At 42.4% G+C, this 21,492-nt stretch overlaps 1 protein-coding gene across 1 annotated transcript; it reads left to right on the forward strand.

Moving 5' to 3' along the window:
- Window positions 1-8,182: 8,182 nt before the first annotated feature.
- fndc7a (fibronectin type III domain containing 7a) lies at window positions 8,183-17,062 on the forward strand. The gene is made up of 13 exons (XM_030773140.1): window positions 8,183-8,242; window positions 8,708-8,726; window positions 8,892-9,149; window positions 9,259-9,516; window positions 10,794-11,051; window positions 11,352-11,606; window positions 12,711-12,965; window positions 13,689-13,946; window positions 14,431-14,685; window positions 15,088-15,342; window positions 16,179-16,439; window positions 16,870-16,899; window positions 17,031-17,062. The coding sequence occupies exons 1-13, from the start codon at window positions 8,183-8,185 to the stop codon at window positions 17,060-17,062; spliced, it is 2,454 nt and encodes an 817-aa protein (XP_030629000.1).
- Window positions 17,063-21,492: the final 4,430 nt, after the last annotated feature.

A 21,492-nucleotide genomic window follows, 5' to 3' on the forward strand; every position in this document is an offset into this window, starting at 1 on the left:
TACCCAGGGAAACTGTTAACAGTGCACTTTTCAGCTTAGATGTTTCACCTCACATATTTCAGCCCGGTTTTTAATGTTGTAATTTATCCTGTTGACCATCCTGTTCCCCTTGGGACTCCTGTTATCTCAGCTTTAAAATCATGGAGAAACAGCCATCACCCACATCCACCAGCAGGAGGCGCTCCACCCAGTCCGACTCAGCTCTGCTCCCCAGTAACGTCTACTTCCAGCGGGCCTTCCTGTCTCCTCATTGCTCCTTTAGGACCAAACACAGAGGGAGTAAGGTGAGGTCACCCCCTCCACTGACACTGCCTCATTAAATGTCATTGGATGATTGGTTCAGTTGGTCATAGGGTGACTGTTTTGCTTCTTAAAGAGACTGAATTGAGGACTAAAGTATGAAGACTCTGTAATAATACCATGACTTTAATATAGCAATAGTATTACTGTTACTGATACTGATACTGTCACTGTCACTGTCACTGTCACTGTTACTGTTACTGTTACTGTCACTGTCACTGTCACTGTTACTGTCACTGTTACTGTTACTGTTACTGTCACTGTCACTGTCACTGATACTGTTACTGTTACTGTTACTGTCACTGTCACTGTCACTGTCACTGTTACTGTCACTGTTACTGTCACTGTCACTGATACTGTCACTGTCACTGTTACTGTCACTGTCACTGATACTGTCACTGTTACTGTCACTGTCACTGTTACTGTCACTGTCACTGTTACTGTCACTGTCACTGTCACTGTCACTGATACTGTCACTGTCACTGTCACTGATACTGTCACTGTCACTGTCACTGTCACTGTTACTGTTACTATCACTGTCACTGTTACTGTCACTGTCACTGATACTGTCACTGTTACTGTCACTGTCACTGTCACTGTCACTGTTACTGTCACTGTCACTGTCACTGATACTGTTACTGTCACTGTCACTGTCACTGTTACTGTCACTGTCACTGTCACTGTCACTGTTACTGTTACTGTCACTGTCACTGTCACTGTTACTGTCACTGTCACTGATACTGTCACTGTCACTGATACTGTCACTGTTACTGTTACTGTCACTGTCACTGTTACTGTCACTGTCACTGATACTGTCACTGTTACTGTTACTGTCACTGTCACTGTCACTGTCACTGTTACTGTCACTGTCACTGTCACTGTCACTGATACTGATACTGTCACTGTCACTGTCACTGATACTGATACTGATACTGTCACTGTCACTGTCACTGTCACTGTCACTGATACTGTCACTGTCACTGTCACTGATACTGATACTGATACTGTCACTGTCACTGTCACTGTCACTGTCACTGATACTGATACTGATACTGTCACTGTCACTGTCACTGTCACTGATACTGTCACTGTCACTGTTACTGTTACTGTTACTGTCACTGTCACTGTCACTGTCACTGATACTGTCACTGTCACTGTCACTGATACTGATACTGTTACTGTTACTGTCACTGTCACTGTTACTGATACTGTCACTGTCACTGTCACTGATACTGATACTGTTACTGTTACTGTCACTGTCACTGATACTGTTACTGTTACTGTTACTGTCACTGTCACTGATACTGTCACTGTCACTGTCACTGATACTGTCACTGTCACTGTCACTGTTACTGTCACTGTCACTGTCACTGATACTGTCACTGTCACTGTCACTGTCACTGATACTGATACTGTCACTGTCACTGTCACTGTCACTGATACTGTCACTGTCACTGATACTGATACTGATACTGTTACTGTCACTGTCACTGTCACTGATACTGATACTGTCACTGTCACTGATACTGTCACTGTCACTGTCACTGTCACTGATACTGATACTGTTACTGTCACTGTCACTGTCACTGTCACTGTCACTGATACTGATACTGATACTGTCACTGTCACTGTCACTGATACTGTCACTGTCACTGTCACTGTCACTGTTACTGTCACTGTCACTGTTACTGTCACTGTCACTGTCACTGTCACTGTCACTGTCACTGATACTGTCACTGTTACTGTCACTGTTACTGTTTCTGTCACTGTCACTGTCACTGTTACTGATACTGTCACTGTTACTGTCACTGTTACTGTTACTGTTACTGATACTGATACTGATACTGTCACTGATACTGTCACTGTTACTGTTACTGTCACTGTCACTGTCACTGATACTGATACTGTTACTGTCACTGTCACTGTTACTGATACTGTTACTGTTACTGTTACTGTCACTGTTACTGTTACTGTCACTGATACTGATACTGATACTGTCACTGTCACTGTCACTGTTACTGTCACTGTTACTGTCACTGTCACTGTTACTGTTACTGTCAATGGTACTGTCACTGATACTGATACTAATGACAGCAGTCCTGCTAATGCCATAAGATACTAAGTGTTTTGATAAACTCAACTATTTTAAAGTCACAGTCCGCTGCTCCTGGTATAATATCTCTTTTTATCTTTTTCTCATATTTTTTTTTCTGTTACTTAAGCCAGCAGTGTTTTAAGGAGAGATTAACGATCGTTTGTATTATCTATCCTGACACTCACTCCGTTTGTTTGTTTGCTTGTTTGTTTGTTTTGGTGTAAAAAAAAGCAGGAGGAGGACATAAACAGGACGTTGAACCGAGCGATTGAGACGGCGATGCTGATGAAGAGGACGACAGACAGGATGGCGAAGAGTCTGTCTGCCGACCTGGCCAAGGCCCACGGGCAGAGGGAGCTCCGCGGACCGCGTCCCTCTCCGGAACAGGACGGCATCTGAAACAGAAATGAGGCAAAACATTCGGTCCGGCAAACGGGGCAGCTGCCTCCTCACACGCGTTTTGAATTTTCCCGTTTTGGAATTTTGATCTAAAAACTTATCTCCGTTCAGTTTTTTTTCATAGATTTAAATTGGTTTATTTATTGAGTATGAATAAATAGTTCATGAATGAGAAGCTCTTTCGGTGTGTCTTAATCAACGTTTGGTCTCTTAGTCTCTCTCTGAGCTTGGAAGATGGCCAGAAGGGGGCAGACCTGAGCCTTTGATTTTTCTGGCCAACCTGTATAAGGCTTACCCCAACAGAGTATCCACCCCTTCTGCAACTAAATCCAGCCCAGTGAAAGCATAATTACTGGAAGTGTCGCCAGTGCCTTAAACCTGTAGCTAGCGTCAATGCCATTGGATCTCCATGAAGGATTATGCTGCTGAAATACACCTTTCCCTTCATCATACAGTTGGTTCTATATTTATCATATGTATAAGACCAGTGTGATCACACGCTTGAAAGTAGGGCAGGATTTGTGCATTACATTACCAGAAAAATCCCCACTCTGTTCCCCTGAATATTGTTACGCTTTAGTAGCCCCCCCCCCCCGGCCAGTTTGCATATTTGACACCCTGGCCGTCCAGTCCGTCGGCTGTCTCAGACAAAATGCCGTGTGATTGAGTTTCCAGCCTTTGTTAGTGTTTGCCCACATGAACCTGTGAAGCCCTCCTAAACATCCTGCACATACACACACACACACACACACACCGTTCATCCTAGGTGATTCCATTATAACACACACAAGCACACACAGAAAGACAGGTGAGGTTGCTCTTAGACATAGTTTCATCACGTTAAAACTCGCCTCTTGGCCTGTCTTGGAATTCGCTTTGGTGTAAAATGTCTGCTAAATGAATAAATGTAAATGAAAGAAGGTATGGAAGGAAGTTCTATCCACATTTCTATAAGATTTCAGTATCAGATGTGAAAGTAAATTAAATCCATGGGCATCCATTCCCCAGCACGAGTCCGAGTTCCGTTCTCTCTGACCTTTCTTATTGTGCGGATGGTCGTGAGTCGCACAGGTCGTAAGTCGGGAAGAGGCTCTTTATTTCAAACTTCATTTTGGTTAACCCCAAAACAATCTCCCCATAGCTCCACCTCAACAGAAACCAAAGCTGTGTTTGAAGAAGCTGGGAGAGAGATATCAGAATCACTGAATCTGCTGGGCCTGTAAACAAACAAACAAACAAACACACAAATAATACCATTATCAACACTGGGAGTGGTAGTTGTTGCCATTTTAATCATAATGAAATGGTATTAGCAACATTTTACTGTCTCACACAGGAAAAAATCAGGAGACATTTTCTAAAGGGTAACAGGTTCCAGGACCATAAACAGAAATACATTCCATGTTTTAAAAAAATAAATGGCTGTATTTCTATTAATGTGTTTGATACACGTGAGCGTGGGCAGCAGCGGGGAGGAGATCATGTGTGATTTGCATTTACTAATGGCATACTGAGAAATGTGGATTCAGGGGGAAAGATTCAGGGGGAAAGATACACTCTCACTGACATAAGACACTCACAACTATCTGATCATGAGCCAAGTTCCCGGACTATTATGGAGCTGTTAGATCGTGTCCAAGTACACACATATATATATATATATATATATATATATATATATATATATACATACATACACACACACACTCTTGCTGTGATCCATCTGTCAAAACAGTTCTTCCACTAATCTTGGCCTGCAGAGCTGTGCTAATTAACATGACATCCACACACTGTGTAACGACAAACCCATTTCATCTCTCTCTCTCTCTCTCGCTCTCTCTCTTTCTCTCGCTCTCTCTCTCTCGGTTTACTGCGGTGTGTAATCTGATGAAGATGTTCTCTTAGGGGAGATTCTCACCTCCCTTGATGACAGTTGAATAAGTAGGAAGGGAAACTGGGAAACACACAAGCCTCATTGCCCCCTGGTTCCAGTAGCTTACCAGGCCAGTGCTGGAGAATCCACAGAATGAAGGCCAGAGCTCCAGCAGCTTCACATCACTCTCAACTCCACGAGCTGAATTACAAGCATAAATTCAGTCAGAATGGGAACTGATTAAAAATAATGTAGTTTAATGTACCCACTTTAACACCTGAGTTGTACGCAATTTACCGTCATATCCTTTTCTCCCTTATTACTGGCCATTATCATGACTGATCCAAAAAAAAAAAAAAACAGTACACATCAGCAAAAATGGCTTTTGGACATCTGTGTGGTTTGGAATCTTTTAGGTCAAGCCAAAAAGTGTTTGACGTACTGTAACAGTGTACACTCATGCCATATCTCATCCAAAACATGACGTGACATTCCAACGGCGCAAGGCCCAAGCACACAGAGTGGCATCTCTCCATGAGCTGACAGAAGACATCCGGTCAAAGGTGAAAAAGGCCTGTTACACTATGTTGGAGACATTTTGTTCGTTTATTTATTTATTTATTTATTTATTTATTTATTTATTTATTTATTTGCCATGACACCATCTGACGCTATTCCGCCCATTCTGAACATATCTGGTGTCCCTCTCTAATGACCATCCTTTCTTTTATTTTTACATCTATACTTTAAGCCCCCTTACACTATTCAACTTCCCTCTCTAAAGTGACCTAGATTAGTATCATTCTTTGAAGGACATGTAGGACACCCTGCCTGTCTCCCTGTCCGAGACAATGATCTGTCTTTCTGCGCCCTCATTCTTTCTTCTGCTTTCGGTCTTTTCTGAAAACAGCTGTTTGTTGGCTAAAAGGTTGGGGGTTGGGGGTTACAGGAAGGGAGACAGGGTGTGGGTCCTGACTGTGCCTCAGAGCTGAAGAGAGCCAGTAAAAATACAGAGGATTATAAAGGAAACAAAAAAAACCAGACTATGGTCAGTAACCATTCTTGTCTTTAAGACAGGACTCGTAGCACCCGTAGACAGAGAGAATGTCATTTTCACTCTCGGTTTGGTCTGAGCTCTGACAGTTCGTCTGAGCTTGTGTGAGGTTGTTACACACACCGTGTTTCTTATGCCATCCTCTGTGATTTATCACTGAAGAGCCTTTCTCAGCTCGTCTGGACGCAGTTTTCTGGATATAAGATTTCAGATTTCAGACATCTCTCCCTGTATCTCTGGCACATAAACTAGATGCCAACTGTCTCTCATTGGCTCCGCCTCCCCCACCGTTACCTCCAATGGCAAGTCAGCTCCCCTTTCTCAACTCTTCACACTGCGTTTGACTAACACTAACACTGTCACTAACACTAACACTAACTAACACTAACACCGTCCAATCTGTTGTCACTGCCAATGTCCATCCTCAGCCTCAGAGGAAAACCACTGATTTTGCAACCGGATTAATTGTGAAAATTCATTCGCATCACATAAATGCATGACTGTGATACTTTGTTCTAAAATGCAATTTTGAAGTTTTATCATACATCACGATTTCTTCCAGTATCGATCTGTATTTCTTCAAGAGATTATACTCAAAGATTGGCACGAATTTGTGCAAGATGTTGAAACTGATTCGTATCTCTTCACGACATTACGATAACTGCACTGTATAGTATGTTTTAATAATCTCTACTTTTACATTTATAGACTTTTCCTTCATTGATGTGATGGCAGTTAGCGGGGCTCTGAAGGGCAGGATTAGAAGAGGAATTCTCCTTTTGAATGATGGATCAGAAAAAGTAGTGTGTGAATTCTGTGTGTATGTATGTATATGTGTGTTTCTCAATCCTGCTCCCGGGGGAACCCCTGCTCTGCACATTTTCCATCTTTCCTTGCTCTACGAGGTATTAGGAATCCGACTGATGCACTGATTGTAAGTCGCTTTGGCTAAAAGCGTCTTCCAAATACCAAATTGTAATTGTAATTGTACCTACCTGACTGAACTCATCAGGGGCACTTTTGATTTGCTGAGCACACCTGATTTAATCAAGAGCATGTTAATCACTAATGAGGTGTGTTCAGAGCAAGGATAGATAGAAGATATGCAGAGCAGGGGTCCCCCAGGAGCAGGACTGAGAAACACTGTTTTAGACACAACCTGTTGGTTTTAGCAACTCTATAATGGTTCAGGAACTGTGAGAAAGAGAGAGAGCGAGAGAGACAGACAGACAGACAGACAGACAGACAGCTAGACAGACAGAAAGAGACGGAGACAGAGAGAGAGACAGAAAGAGACAGATAAAGACAGAAACAGAGAGAGAATGAGAGAGAATGAGAGAGAGATGGACAGACAGACAGACAGAAAGAGACAGAGACAGAGAGAGACAGACAGAGATGGAGAGGGAATGAGAGAGAGACAGACAGACAGACAGAGAGAAACAGACAGACAGACAGACAGACAGAGATATGGAGTTATAAATGGATATAGAGCCATGGCAAACAGGTGAAACATAGACAGTGTACACATCAGAGATAAACTGCTGGAGTGCTGCTCATTTTTTGGGCCAGAACAGCTCCATCTGTCAGTACAGTTACTCCCCCCCCCCCCCCCCCCCCCCCCCCAAAAAACCCCCAAAACATGAGGACTGAAAGCGAGGGGGGGGGGGCTGGGGCAGGACATGAGGGGAAAACACAGCATAAAAAATACCCTTTGGAAAATATTTTCAGCCGTTACAGATGTAGGTCAGGACGCTGTGTACCTACATTACTGTACTTAGTTGTATGTATCTCATTTCAGTTATGTTCCTTGACAAAGGGAGCAGTACATTTCACTGTTCTTTGTATTAGTGCTAAAACCCTCTGAAATGATTTATATTGTCACGTGTCTAATATCGCTATGGATCAGTTGACTTGTTTACATGTAAAAACAGACTGCGTGGATTATATACGACTAATGTACGTTTCTGTCGCTTCAGGTTTCATTGCAGTGCTGTATGGCAATAGACGTAAAGAGAAACAACTTGTTACAATGATTTAGCCTCATATAAAGCCAATTGCACAGAAGGTATAGATTACAGGGGATAGTTTTATCACCCGGGACTAGTTCCTTGCGTTTCTTTATTAAAACAGCTCTGACATTTAGGCGATGTAAAAACAGGAGACCAATTCCCCTCAGGCTACAACAGGTAAACCTCTACCTACTGCCCACTCCTCCGGCGCTGATTGGTCCGCTCCGTTCTGCCGGAGGGAGTGGTCACACGAAAGTATCCAGCATTCGCTGAACAATAAAATACCTGTTGGCTAATAAGAAAAAAAAAAAGAAAGAAAGAAAAAAAAAGAGAAGGACGAGGAAAAAAGAAAAAGATACCTTAAACTCTAGTCAGTACCCTGAAGATATTCTAAGACAGAACAGCAGATCATCCTTTACCCTGAGGCGGCGACTCGTCAGAAAATCTAAACGATGGGAGTGCTACATTTAAAATTGTTAAAGCTTTTCTTATTGACCACTGCTTTATCTGAGGTAAGGTGAATATTTTAATATAGGCTCTACCTTTAATGGTAGCTGTTCAATCTTTTGTTTTGAATATAATTTAGCATCAAACCGCATATGTAGCCTAATCATTTAAATTTGCCTTTGTTTAAAGGAAGGTAAAGGTATTTTTGTATTTTTGCCTTTGCCTTGTATTTTAAAAAAAATACAGTGGTGCTTTGAGTAGCTGTCGGTGCGAAAGAACCCCTGACTCAACAGACTATTCATTGGGGCTGGGGGAAAAAAAACCAGACAGAACCAGACCCTAAAATCTCTGTTGAGTGATGATAAAAATATTCTCTTCCTTACATGCTGATAAGACCTAATGCGGCGTGACAGCGTAATAGCTCATGAAACCGTTCACCAAGACTCTTGTGTATTTTATTGCATTTGTGTATGTGTGTGCGTTCTTCTACATCCTTAATTCATCCCAGTTTTGTGTTCTGCGATTTTCAGATTTGTGCCGCTCAAAATGGTAAGTTTCTTAAAAATTTTACTCAAAGAAAGTGGTAATAATTCACAAACACAAATGGTTGTGCGTTGCAGGCCGCACAGCTCACTTCACTAATTTAAATTACGCATGTCATCTACGTTAAACTGGGTTCATGTACCACACTGACACCTCACTTCTGTTTCTCAGACATTACTTTGTCGGTGTATACGGTGACCTCTAAAAGTATGACCGTGCGTTGGAGTGGTCACTCTGGTGCCAGCTCGTACAAAATCACTGCCACACCGAAAAATTCACCGGAGCCATCCGTCTTCGCGCAATTCAGCGGCAATACCGTCATGGGCTCCGTTAATTCACTGTCTCCAAATACTGTGTACACCATGCGCGTGGAGGCCATGGATAACGCGGTCAACGTGCTGAGCAGCGCAGAGACGGAGGAAACCACAGGTAAGGTTTTTTCGTTTAATCGATTCAACTGATTGTATTGTTCTGTTACGTATGTGACGTTTTGTTTGTTGTTTCTGTTTTTGTTTTGTTCTGTTTTGTGTGACTCCAGCGCCTGAGGTCCCATCCATTGAGCAGGCGTACTCCAAACACAGCGACAGCATCACGGTTGAATTCAATGAGGTTCCTGGCGCCACCGATTACATCCTACGAGCTCAAACATTCGACGGGTTTTTCTCTGAAACATTAGTAAACAGCTCTCCCGGGACAGTGCTTAACTTGCAGCCCTACACCGACTACACCCTCAGCGTTATGTCTGTTAACAGTGGAGGGAGAAGCCAACCTTCTCTACCCGTAGAGGCAAAAACAGGTATAGTGAGCTACACGGAGAGAGGGAGACGAGGTTCAGGTAAACCTACACAGCCTGACTGAGGTGTTTCAGCGCGGAATTTTAATGAAGGAGATGGTGAGGGCCAGCTGTTCCATTACACTGTCCCTTACCTTACAACATGTCAGAACGAATTGAAAGGATCTTATAAGATCGTTTTTAATTCGTATACTAACAGTTCACACACATTTTCTTTTCAGTTATTTTTTTAACCTTTCTTCTCTTTTTTGCTCTTTGATGTTTTGTTATATACTGTCTATTAGTACGAATGATGGACACATGAAAGACATTAGGCGTATAATCGACACAATTACACTTACGCAACAGAGCTTTCGCCTTTTAATGGCCAACACACCCCGAACTTTCACTACGACATTTTCTATTAAATATACTGTTCACTTCAGATCATAATCAGAGCATGAAGGAGTAAACAGATATGCTGTTTTGTTTTGATAACAAAGAATGGTCATTTTAAACTTTTGGCCAACGTCGGGTATTAATTTCTCCTGTTTATTGTTGCTGTGGACGCCCAAAGCTTTATTGGATCTCACTGGTAACTGTATCCACCTGTGTGCTCTAGACATCATACAATATGCAAAGATAAATCCTGAGAATTGGGTTGTTTCTTGTCCCCAAGGACCAGTTTGACGGAATATAAGACGAAAGAAATTGATTCAGTTTCACACCCAGCAAGGAATTTGCCATTCTATGAAGTGCCCTCAGAGTCACGTGGCTTTTCGAAAAAAACTGTCCAAGTCTCACACAGCTGACCTTAAGGATATTCTGATGCGCAAGAACATTTTAATACACTTCAAACAAACAGACCAGACACACACTATTTACTAGCGGTTTAAGTGTCCTAATTTTACAGTGCTTGATTAATGTGAGTGTGCTGGTAGTGTCATTGTTTGCTGATGTAATACCAGACTCACCACTGGAAGCAGTAGTTTATGAGGTGAGCCTGTTACTGACAGCATTCTTTCTCTCTCTCTCTCTGTCTTTCTCTCTTTCTTTCTTTCTTTCTCTCTCTCTCTCTCTCTCTCTCTCTGTCTTTCTTTCTTTCTTTTGGTTAATTTACTTTCCCTCTCTTTTCTCCTCCTCTGTTTACTTCCACTCCCGTGTCCTACTCTCTCTCTCTCTCTCTCTCCCTCTGTCTCTTTCTCTCTCTCACTCTCTCTCTCTCTCTCTCTCTCTCTCTCTCTCTCCCTCGCTTTCTCTCTTCCTCTCTTTCTCTCTTTCTTTCTCTGTCTCTCTGGTAGTGGTGGTTGCCCCAGCTCTCAACGCCAGTTCTCCCAGTAATGACACCATCGTAGTGAGCTGGGAGCCAGTGGAACATGCAGTTCTATACACCCTGTGTATCATCATGCAGGGCTCAGATACCAGGACCAAACTCAATACCACAGAGACCACCGTGACCTTCAGCGACCTTGAGCCTGGAACCAATTACAGCATCAAGGGCACTGCCTGGGACCCTGACGGTAACCCGGGCGATGACATGACAGTCTACCAGATCACACGTAAGGACACACATGAAAAACAGACATAACCGATCACAAGGTCATCACAGATGATCCCTTTTCAGTCGACAACCAAAAGATCTTCAAAATCTTTTTTTTTTTTTTTTTTATGTAATTCTAATGCTAACTTTAAGTGTGTGTGTGTGTGTGTGTGTGTGTGTGTACGTATGGGTATGGATGTTTGTGTTTGTGCCTCCATGTTTACGTTTTGTCTGTGCACATGTGCATTCCTGCATCCCCCCCCCCCCCGTCTCTCTCCCTCCACTCTTGTCTTCCTTCTCTCTGCCTGCTCTCCTTCAGGTCCTCCTATCCCAGCGGAGGTGCAGATATCCCTGATGCCGGGGAGGTCGTTGGGTCTGGTAGTGTTCTGGGGCAGCGTGCGCGGGGCGGACGGTTACGTCGCTCAGAGCTCCAACGGTCAGAACTGCTCCTCCACCATGGAGACCTACTGTGTCATCAGTCCGCTGGGCTGTGGGCAGAACCACACCATCACGGTCACGGCAGAGAACCAGGCCGGGCCCAGCGAACCCTCCACCCCTGAAGACCAGCTCACCTGTACGTAGAGCTGTAGACCGCCACACACGTCTGAGAAACGGTTTACATGAGTCTAAACAGTTAAATTATCAGTCATTTAAATTTATCACAGTCATAACCTTTATCACAGTCATGATCTTTATTACAACCTTTATGACAGTCATAACCTTTATCACAGTCATGATCTTTATTACAACCTTTATCACAGTCATAACCTTTATCACAGTCAAGATCTTTATCACAGTCACAATCTCTATCACAGTCATGATCTTTATTACAACCTTTATCACAATCTTTATCACAGTCATGATCTTTATCACAGTCATGATCTTCATCGTAACCTTTATCACCTTTTTTATTACAGTCATAACCTTTATCACAGTCATGATCTTTATCACAACCTTTATCACAATCTTTATCACAGTCATGATCTTTATCACAGCCATGATCTTCATCATAACCTTTATCACCTTTTTTATTACAGCCATAACCTTTATCACAGTCATGATCTTTATCACAACCTTTATCACAATCTTTATCACAGTCATGATCTTTATCACAGTCACAATCTTTATAGCAGTCGTGATCTTTATCACAATCACATTTTTTTATCACAGTCATCATCATTATTCCAATCTGTATCGATCTTTATCACAGTCATAATCTTTATCATAATCTTTATCACAGGAACAGTCTTTATCACAGGCACAGTCTTTATCAGAGTCACAATCATTATCACAGTCATCATCTTTATCAGAGTCATGATCTTTATCACAGCCATGATCTTTATCATAATCTTTATCACAGTCATGCACTTTATCACAGTCACGGTCTTTATCACAATCTCTATCACAATCAGAATCTCTATCAGGATCACAGTCTTTATCAGGACCACAGTCTTTATCAGGATCACAGTCTTTATCAGGATCACAGTCTTTATCAGGATCACAGTCTCTATCAGGATCACAGTCTTTATCAGGACCACAGTCTTTATCAGGATCACTGTCTTTATCAGGACCACAGTCTTTATCAGGATCACAGTCTTTATCAGGATCACAGTCTTTATCAGGATCACTGTCTTTATCAGGACCACAGTCTTTATCAGGAAGTGTTTTGATTTGGCAGACCCCTGTCCTCCTGACTTTATCTGGGTGGAGGAGCCAACGCCAGGCAACTGTTCGGTGGTGTGGTCCACGGTGCCGTGGGTGGATTACTACATCGCCTACGTCAAGCGGGACGACGGGGCAGAGGAACGCTGCAACACCACTCACACCTCCTGTCATTTTCAGTGCATGTGCGGCTACACCTACCTCACCACCGTGTTTGCCTACAACCAGGCTGGATCCAGTCCACCTGGCCCTGTGGTCAACTACACAACCAGTGCGTAATAACGATACCAAAATGATAAGCAGCTTCATTAGGGCTTAGTGATGACATCATATACACAAAACTACCCTTGCATGGTGTACCTGTAATATTTGGCCAACTCAGAACACAGAAAGCCAGACAGTGTAGATCAAGGCATATGCAAATCTACGCTGGGCTGTGGTTTGGCTCAAGGTCTGTTGAAACAGATCCAAGAAGCCTCGTACCAAACTGTAATCCAGCCCAACACACACACGCACACACACACACGCACGCACGCACGCGCACGCACATCCACATCCACACATACACAAAACACTGCACACCCCAACATTATTTAATAATTGAACTATATCTGCACACATTTTTAAAGTGGTGCAGAAAGATGAGAATTTGACGAGTTACAGAAAACTTGGCATAAGACATGTAGCTCATGTCACATAAACCATATTTATTATTCACACACAAACAGTGCCTTCACCAAATTATAAATCTCATCCAATTACACATTACAGATTACCCAGATGTTACCTGGACGTTACCTGGACGTTACCCAGACGTGTAAACGATTAATAACTCTCAGTACAAATATTATATATTGCACAATGACATCATCACAGAAAGACATAATCATTGTCGGTTCATGTTTTTGTGTGTGTGTTTTATGAATGAGGAGTTAATCACACATCTGTGCTTTCCCATCCCTCATGTCTGACTGCTCCTTCCTGTCGGCCGCAGTCCCATGCTGTCCAGAGGACGTGTCTGTGCTGTTGGTTTCCACGGAGACACTGGAGATAATGTGGTCCGCGGTGCGAGGGGCGGAGCTGTACGAGACAATCGCGGCGGACCAGAGTGACGTCATCCACTGTAACGACACGGCGCCCGTGTGCGCCCTCTCTGACCTCACCTGCAACAGTGTGTACAGTGTGGTGGTCAGGCCATGCAGTGACCTACGGGGCTGTAACAACACCTGCAGAGCACACACACAGGAGACCGGTATACACACACACACACACACACACACACACACAGGAGACCGGTATACACACACATATCGTCTCAAAGACACACACACACACATGCACACACACAGGAGACCTGTGTATACACACACACACACACACACACAGGAGACTGATATGTACATACTTAATGGTGCACAAGCACACACAGACACACAAACATATAAACACACAGTCATATATAGACATTTAGGTATATACACACATACCAGCTCATGTATGCATACATAAACATACACACACACACACACACACACACACACACACACACACACAAACAGTCATATATATAGACATTTAGGTACATACACACACTTTTATATGACAGGACCATACACACACACAAACACAGAAACACAACACACTTTTCCACTACCACCGTACTGTTCATTTTGCATACATTTCTCTGTCTTTCTTTCTTTCTCTCTCTCTCTCTCCATCTCTCTCTCTCCCCTTAGCTCCTTGTAGTCCTCAGATCATGAATGTGACCCAGACTAACTCCTCCAGTGTGCGTGTGTACTGGAGAGCCCCTAACACTCAGGCTAACTACACTGTGACCCTCGTGGGTCGATCTGACACACACACCTGTCACTCCCGAGGGACGTCCTGCGACATCTACAGCCTGCCCTGTGGCTCCACCTACGAGGCCAGCGCCTACGCCACCACCTCCGTGGGGCGGAGCCTCCCCAGCTACACCGTTCCCTTGGAGACAGGTAGACCAAAGGGAGAAGAGGGGAAGGGAGGGCGGAGCCCAAAGGAGGATATTTCATTACCCCTCTTTTTATTGGCTGACTAGTTTCTGGTTTTTAAAAGATGTGTACTCATTTGACTAAAATCCTTATTTTCTTCTGTGGCATATTTGTAGCACAACTTTCGGCAGCTATTTTCATTTGAAACATACTACACCGACAAAGCAGATTAGTTTTTACCACATTTACTATATTATCCTGTGGGGATTCTGTCAGGGAACAGTCACTACTGTTGACAGCGCGTCTGCTGCTGAAGTGTCATTGACTTCATCGACATTTTTAGATGGAGGAGAAATTAAACATTAAACATCTATCTATCTATCTGTCTGTCTGTCTGTCTATCTGTCTCTCTGTCTCTCTCTTTAGGCCCCTGCTGTCCAGCGTCTGTCAGCGTTGAACAGGTGACTCAGGCCATGACAAATGTCACATGGTCCGCCGCTGCGGGGGCACGGTCTTATGTCACCTCGCTGACCTCACCGAGAGGTCACGCCAAATGTCACACCATGGACACGCACTGCTTGATGGGATGCATCACCTGTGGAACAAACTACACGGTTACCATGGAAGCCGTCAGCGCCACGGGACACAAGTCTCAGTGCAGCTACCGCGGCTTCTCTTCCAGTGAGCACTGTCACCATGACAACCACTTCTACGACACAAACGGCGATAACGCACCTTATTTTGACCTCAGTTTCTTCAAAACTAAACTCACTGCACTTTCCAACCAAGCCAAATGGATGACCTCTGAGTCACATACTACTGTAAATATTTCATTACAATAATGTAGAGAAACAGACTTAACCAGCTGTCAACAAAATTAGGAATGGACATTTGAATTCACTTAGTCTGGGCTTCTCTGTTTTAATTTATTCTGATGACCAAATAAGAGTGTCCAGAATCGGTGGTTGCAGTGATAACCCTGCTGCATGGAGCTAGCGTTTCTCCAGTACCTCATCCACAGCCTTATACTGGAGAAATACCAGTCTTTAGACTTATACTGCAGTGCCTGATTCACAGCCTCACACTGGAGAAATACCAGTCTTTAGACTTATGTCCTCACTTGAGCATCTGTAAAAAGGTAAAAAGATTCCTTCATATGTTGACAGAATTAAGTACCAAATTTCATGTTGTATTAATGTGTGTGTGTGTCTGTGTGTGTGTGTGTGTGTATGTGTGTGTCTGTGTGGTGTGTGTGTGGTGTGTGTCTGTGTCTGTCTGGTGTCTGTGTGGTGTGTGTGTGTGGTGTGTGTCTGTGTCTGTGTGGTGTGTGTGTGCGTGTGTGTGTGGTGTGTGTGTGTGGTGTGTGTGTGTGTGTGTGTGTATGTTTGTGTCTGTGTGGTGTGTGTGTGTGTGTGTGTGTGTGTGTGCTGTGCTCTGTTGACCAAACATCCACTGCAGGGTGCTGTGTCAGAGTGCTGTGTTACCATAGCTGATAGTTTCTCTGTCTGTGTGGGCAGGTGCCTGCTGTCCGTCCAGCGTGCGGCTTTACCGCATGGCCAACAACACGCTCCAGGTGTACTGGCGTTCCTCTGGAAACCAGCATAACTACACCGCAGACCTGTACGGCACCAGTGCCAACTACACCTGCAGCCCCTCGCCGGGCGCCACCGCCTGCGAAGTCTCCGAAATTATGTGCGGGGAGGTCTACACCGTTGTGGTTGCCCCGGTAACACGGAACGGTACCAAAGTCACGTTCTGCCCGCGGAGGCTGTACTCAGGTACTATGTCTCATTAGTGCTTAGTAATCATATTAGCATAGAATACAATACAATACAATACAATACAATACGATACAATACGATACAATACGATACAATACAATACAATACAATACGATACGATACAATACAATACAATACAATACAATACAATACAATACGATGCAGTAAAAGTTCTTGTAAGATTCAGTATTTTTACAGCTTTCAATTCACAGATCTTTAGTTCCAACCTAAGTTACTTTGAGGTAAAATCTAAAGTTGATTTGTTGAAGTCGGATTCTTGTCTGTCGCATTGTGAGGAGTGTCTTAAATCAAGCCCTTTACATCAAAAACAGTTTTCAACAAGCACAACGTTTCAGTCATTAAAATATGCTATGTAAACCGTAAACCTCATAGTAATGTACTTATGGCTTTTCCTGTTCCTTTCCAGTTTCTTGTTCAGGGAACAGTGTAGGAATGGGTAGGTATCCCAATACAGAGCTATTCTCTCTGTAGAATCTTTGTCTTTAACATTTCATGACAGTGTTTTAATGCATAAGCCGCGTTTGTCTTGAGTTTCTTGAGTAAATCTCTCATCTTCTGTCTCTGTAGTCATTTACCGAGGGAAGAGGAGTGTGGACTAGCACAGAGGAGAGTACGGTGAGTTTGTCCTTGTGCTGGCGTAGACGTGACCGTGTGCGTTTGTCGTTGTGCTGGCATAGACGTGACCGTGTGAGTTTGTCCTTGTGCTGGAGTAGACGCGACCGTGTGTGACGTCGCCCGTTCCACAGCGTAATGTTACACGTCATCTCTGTCAGTTATGGTTTAAAGTCAAAGACAACAGCATTCTGTCAGTTATGGTTTAAAGTCAAAGACAACAGCATTCTGTCAGTTATGGTTTAAAGTCAAAGACTACAGCATTCTGTCAGTTATGGTTTAAAGTCAAAGACAACAGCATTCTGTCAGTTATGGTTTAAAGTCAAAAACAACAGCATTCTGTCAGTTATGGTTTAAAGTCAAAGACAACAGCATTCTGTCAGTTATGGTTTAAAGTCAAAGACAACAGCATTCTGCACTGGAGCTCTTTGTGTAGATGAGTCCAAAAGAAGATAATGTTACGTCAAAGGCGACGGAGAACGGCTATATGGCTGTGTAAGGTCGGGAACCGCGACAGGGAGAAGTTCCTCATTCTTGGAGGTGAATGAGGAGCAGACGTGCATGTTTTCTTAGACGTGTGCTTAGAACCTCCGAACGCGAGGGAGCGCAGGCATAACGAGACAAACGGCTTTTCACCGGAGACGAATGATTTGACACGGGAAGGAAACGACTTGTACACGTGTGTCGTTTGTGAAACGTGGTGTATTGTCTGGACAGAACGGTGAAAACATCGAATAAAAGGTTTTGTGGAAAAACGTTGAAGAGGTCGAAAATGAGAGCTGTCAACAGTGTGGTGTTTTAAACGTGAATAGTGAAATTTAGTGTTAGAACATGGAAATTATAATAAATAGAATAAACAGAAATTCTAGATTGGTCTAAGACTTTTATTTTGTTAGATTTACCATAGGCTTTTATTTTGTTAGATTTACCATAGGCTTTTATTTTGTTAGATTTACTGTGGGCTTCTGGAAACATAAAACTTTCTTTTGGCTCACAGATTTGTATTTATTTGTTGGCTGGATTTAATATATATATATTAAATTATCATTAAATATCATAGTGCCTTTTATCATACAATATATGAATTGTTCTAGAACAGTAACTGAACACCATTAGTTCATGTAGCAAATGTATTTTGTTTGAAAATAGTCTCGTGTTAGGTAAGTTATACTTAAATGTTTTTTTTTTTTAAATATATTTATCTGATGATTTGGTAGGATGTTTTGTTGCATTGTGTCTTTTACAGCTGTGCATTTCTATTGCAGACAGATTTATAAATGAAGACAAAAATTCATAGAGGCAAAGCAGGATGGATCAACGAAACTGTGACTTTTCACCACCAGAGAAGACCAAACTTTTTTTTATCTCCAAATGACATTTACACAGTTTACAGATTAAATGAGTCAAAACATTTCTCTGATAACAGGTGGTCCATTTTTATTTCATGTGGATCATTAGCTTTGATTTCTTTAATGGACTTAATCTTTTGACTAAACCGTGATTTCATTTCTTTTTTGTGATTCTGTGATTGCCTTTAGTTTGTTTCATTGCTGAACAATGAATCAACACATTATCTTTCTCAAAGCTGAACAACAACAAAAAAAATCCCAAAGCTAAATTTCAGAGAAAAAAAACAACAACAAGTGAATGAAACTTATAAAGGACTTGAAATGTAACTACCATCCAACTGTTCCTTTAATTTGTCTAATTGGGTAAAAAAAAGATGTAAATAAATGAAAATGTCATACATGTGTAGAGAATTCCCCAAGCAGAGGGCCTCCAGAGGAAGATGAGGTTGTGGCTTTGCCGTGTACAGTGCAGGGTGGTGCAGTTATGAGGTTGTTGAAAAACAATAAAAAAGCAATAGACTTCGTGTCACACCAATAGACTCAGTGTCACACCAATAGACTCAGTGTCACATCACTTCTTGCCTCAAGTCACACCTGTCCCTCTGGATGAAGTATCAGATCCTATTGCTGAAAGTGTACGTTTACTGGGCGAGTTCTGCCTGGAACACACTTCTCACAATAAAGCATGTTTTCTTGGCATCAAAACGCTGATATCTGTCCTTTGTTAGAAAAATTCATAGTCGCATTCACATTCACAGTGAATTAAGCCTGTTATTATAATTCACATTCACAGTGAATTAAACCTGTTACTGTAATTCACATTCACACTGCATTAAGACTGCTGATCATTCACATTTACTCTGAATTACACCTGTTATTATCATCCACAATCACAGTGAATCAAGCCTGTTATTATAATTCACATTCACACTGCATTAAGACTGCTGATCTGTTATTATAATTCACATTCACAGCGAATTAAGCCTGTTATTTTAATTCACGTTCACAATGAATTAAACCTGTTACTGTAATTCACATTCACATTGCATTAAGACTGCTGATCATTCACATTTACTCTGAATTACACTTGTTATTATCATCCACAATCACAGTGAATCAAGCCTATTATTATAATTCACAACCACAGTGAATTTAGCCTGTTATTATAATTCACATTCACAGTGAATTAAGCCTGTTATTTTAATTCACATTCACAGTGAATCAAGCCTATTGTTATAATTCACATTGACAGTGGATCAAGCCTGTAATTATAATTCACAATCACAGTAAATTAAGCATTTCATTATCATTCATAATCACAGTGAATTGAGGCTGATCTCATTCACAGTCACACTGAGGGTCTGCACCCTAAAGTTGCCATATGGTAATTAAAGTGTAATTACCTGTAACTGATTTGTAATTACAGCATGGGTCAGTACAGACTCATAAACCATCAGTCGAAACATTGATTAAATAATGTAATTGATTATAATGTAATTGATTAAGTAATTAATGCAGAAACAGCTGTCTGGGACCATGTACGGTCATCCGTCCATCTACCGACCAACAAATCTGACTTTATCAAAATGAAAAATACGTGAAAGTCTAGTGGTGGACCACAGATAGACAGACAGACAGATGGATAAAGTGAATCTGTCCATCAGTAATCAAATTCAGATTTCATTCAGAGAACAATAATTAAATAACTGCTCTTCGATGACTGTGTCGTCCCCCCCCCCCCCCCCCCCCGCCCCCCCCGCCCCCCCAGTAAATGGCCTCATTTTCAACAACGTGCCTTCGGGGTGGAAGAGTAGAACAGCGAGAGAAAGCGGAGTGGAATTCCTTGGAATTCCATGTCGTGAAGCATGCGGAGAAGGCCGGAGATGCCACCTGACACCTCGCCGTGGGAAGGAGAAGCACCTCACAGCTTGTTAACAATAGACACTATGTCATCATGACTCATTTGGCTCAGAGACAGAACGAAAGGGGGCGGGGCTGGGTGGGGCCGGGGGGGTGGTGGGGGGGGGGGTTGCTCTTAGCTCATTGTTATTGTATCCGCTTTGTCATTTCTCAAAAAGAAAAAAGAGATACAGCCAACAGGATATCACATTTGCTTACATAACACCAAACACATACAAGTTTTTGGTTTTTGTTTTTTTGCTTTACTTTTTTGACTTCCTGTTTTCCTAATTAAATAGTTCATTTACTTCCTCGTAGTAATTTCCTTCCCTGTGATAATACACTTCTGTGTTAAACGATGACTCACTTTAATCACTGATTTCTCTGTCACCGATTTCATCACATTCTCCTACTGATTTCATCATCATCATCATCATCATCATCATCATCGGCTACTGATTTCATCATATTCAACATGATTTTTCAACAGCAATATCTCTGATCAGTATTGTCAAACCCTCAGTGAATAAATCGACTGTGCTAATAATGATGTATTAGTGATACAGTCTGTGTGTCTATGTCAGAGGTACCGCAGTGCAGCCGATTCGGTCGTGGGTGACGAGAACGATGGAAACATGTCGGCGCTCTTTCCCAGCTGGCTACCGTAGCAACTACTAGTCAAACTAGCGGCTAACAACCACATACATGAGCAAGACAGCAACCCTACCAGACTGGCAATAAAAATGTTATTTTATATGGTGTACACACAGTAAAAGAGTTAAAGTGCCTGTCATTGGTAGCAGTGTCACCTGAGGTGCTCGATATCTGTGAACCTGGTCGGAGAAGAATGAGGAGTCACACAGACCTAATTTAGGGAGGTAATCTGTGTTAGGTCATCAGCCTGACTTCACTAACCAAGTGTCGGAGACAACGGCAAAGTTTGTTTGAACTGAAAGATGATAGTTGAGAGTTACTAGCATGGACTTGATGTGTGTGTGTGTGTGTGTGTGTGTGTTCTCTCCTTGTCTCTGTCTTCGTTATTGTGTGTTATATCAATTCATGATGACCGCTCTCAGGACATTATTTTCTGATGGGAGATCAATCATCTATCTATCTATCTATCTATCTATCTATCTATCTATCTATCTATCTATCTATCTATCCATCTA

The sequence above is a fragment of the Chanos chanos genome, chromosome 5 (assembly GCF_902362185.1).
Source record: "Chanos chanos chromosome 5, fChaCha1.1, whole genome shotgun sequence".
In the NCBI taxonomy this organism is placed as follows: Eukaryota; Metazoa; Chordata; class Actinopteri; order Gonorynchiformes; family Chanidae; genus Chanos; species Chanos chanos.

Coding starts and splice junctions, on each gene's coding strand:
- fndc7a (XM_030773140.1), top strand. CDS start 8,183: ATGGGAGTGCTACATTTAAAATTGTTAAAGCTTTTCTTATTGACCACT. Junction 9,150..9,258: donor AGAGACGGAGGAAACCACAG/GTAAGGTTTTTT, acceptor GTGTGACTCCAG/CGCCTGAGGTCCCATCCATT. Junction 16,440..16,869: donor CCCGCGGAGGCTGTACTCAG/GTACTATGTCTC, acceptor GTTCCTTTCCAG/TTTCTTGTTCAGGGAACAGT.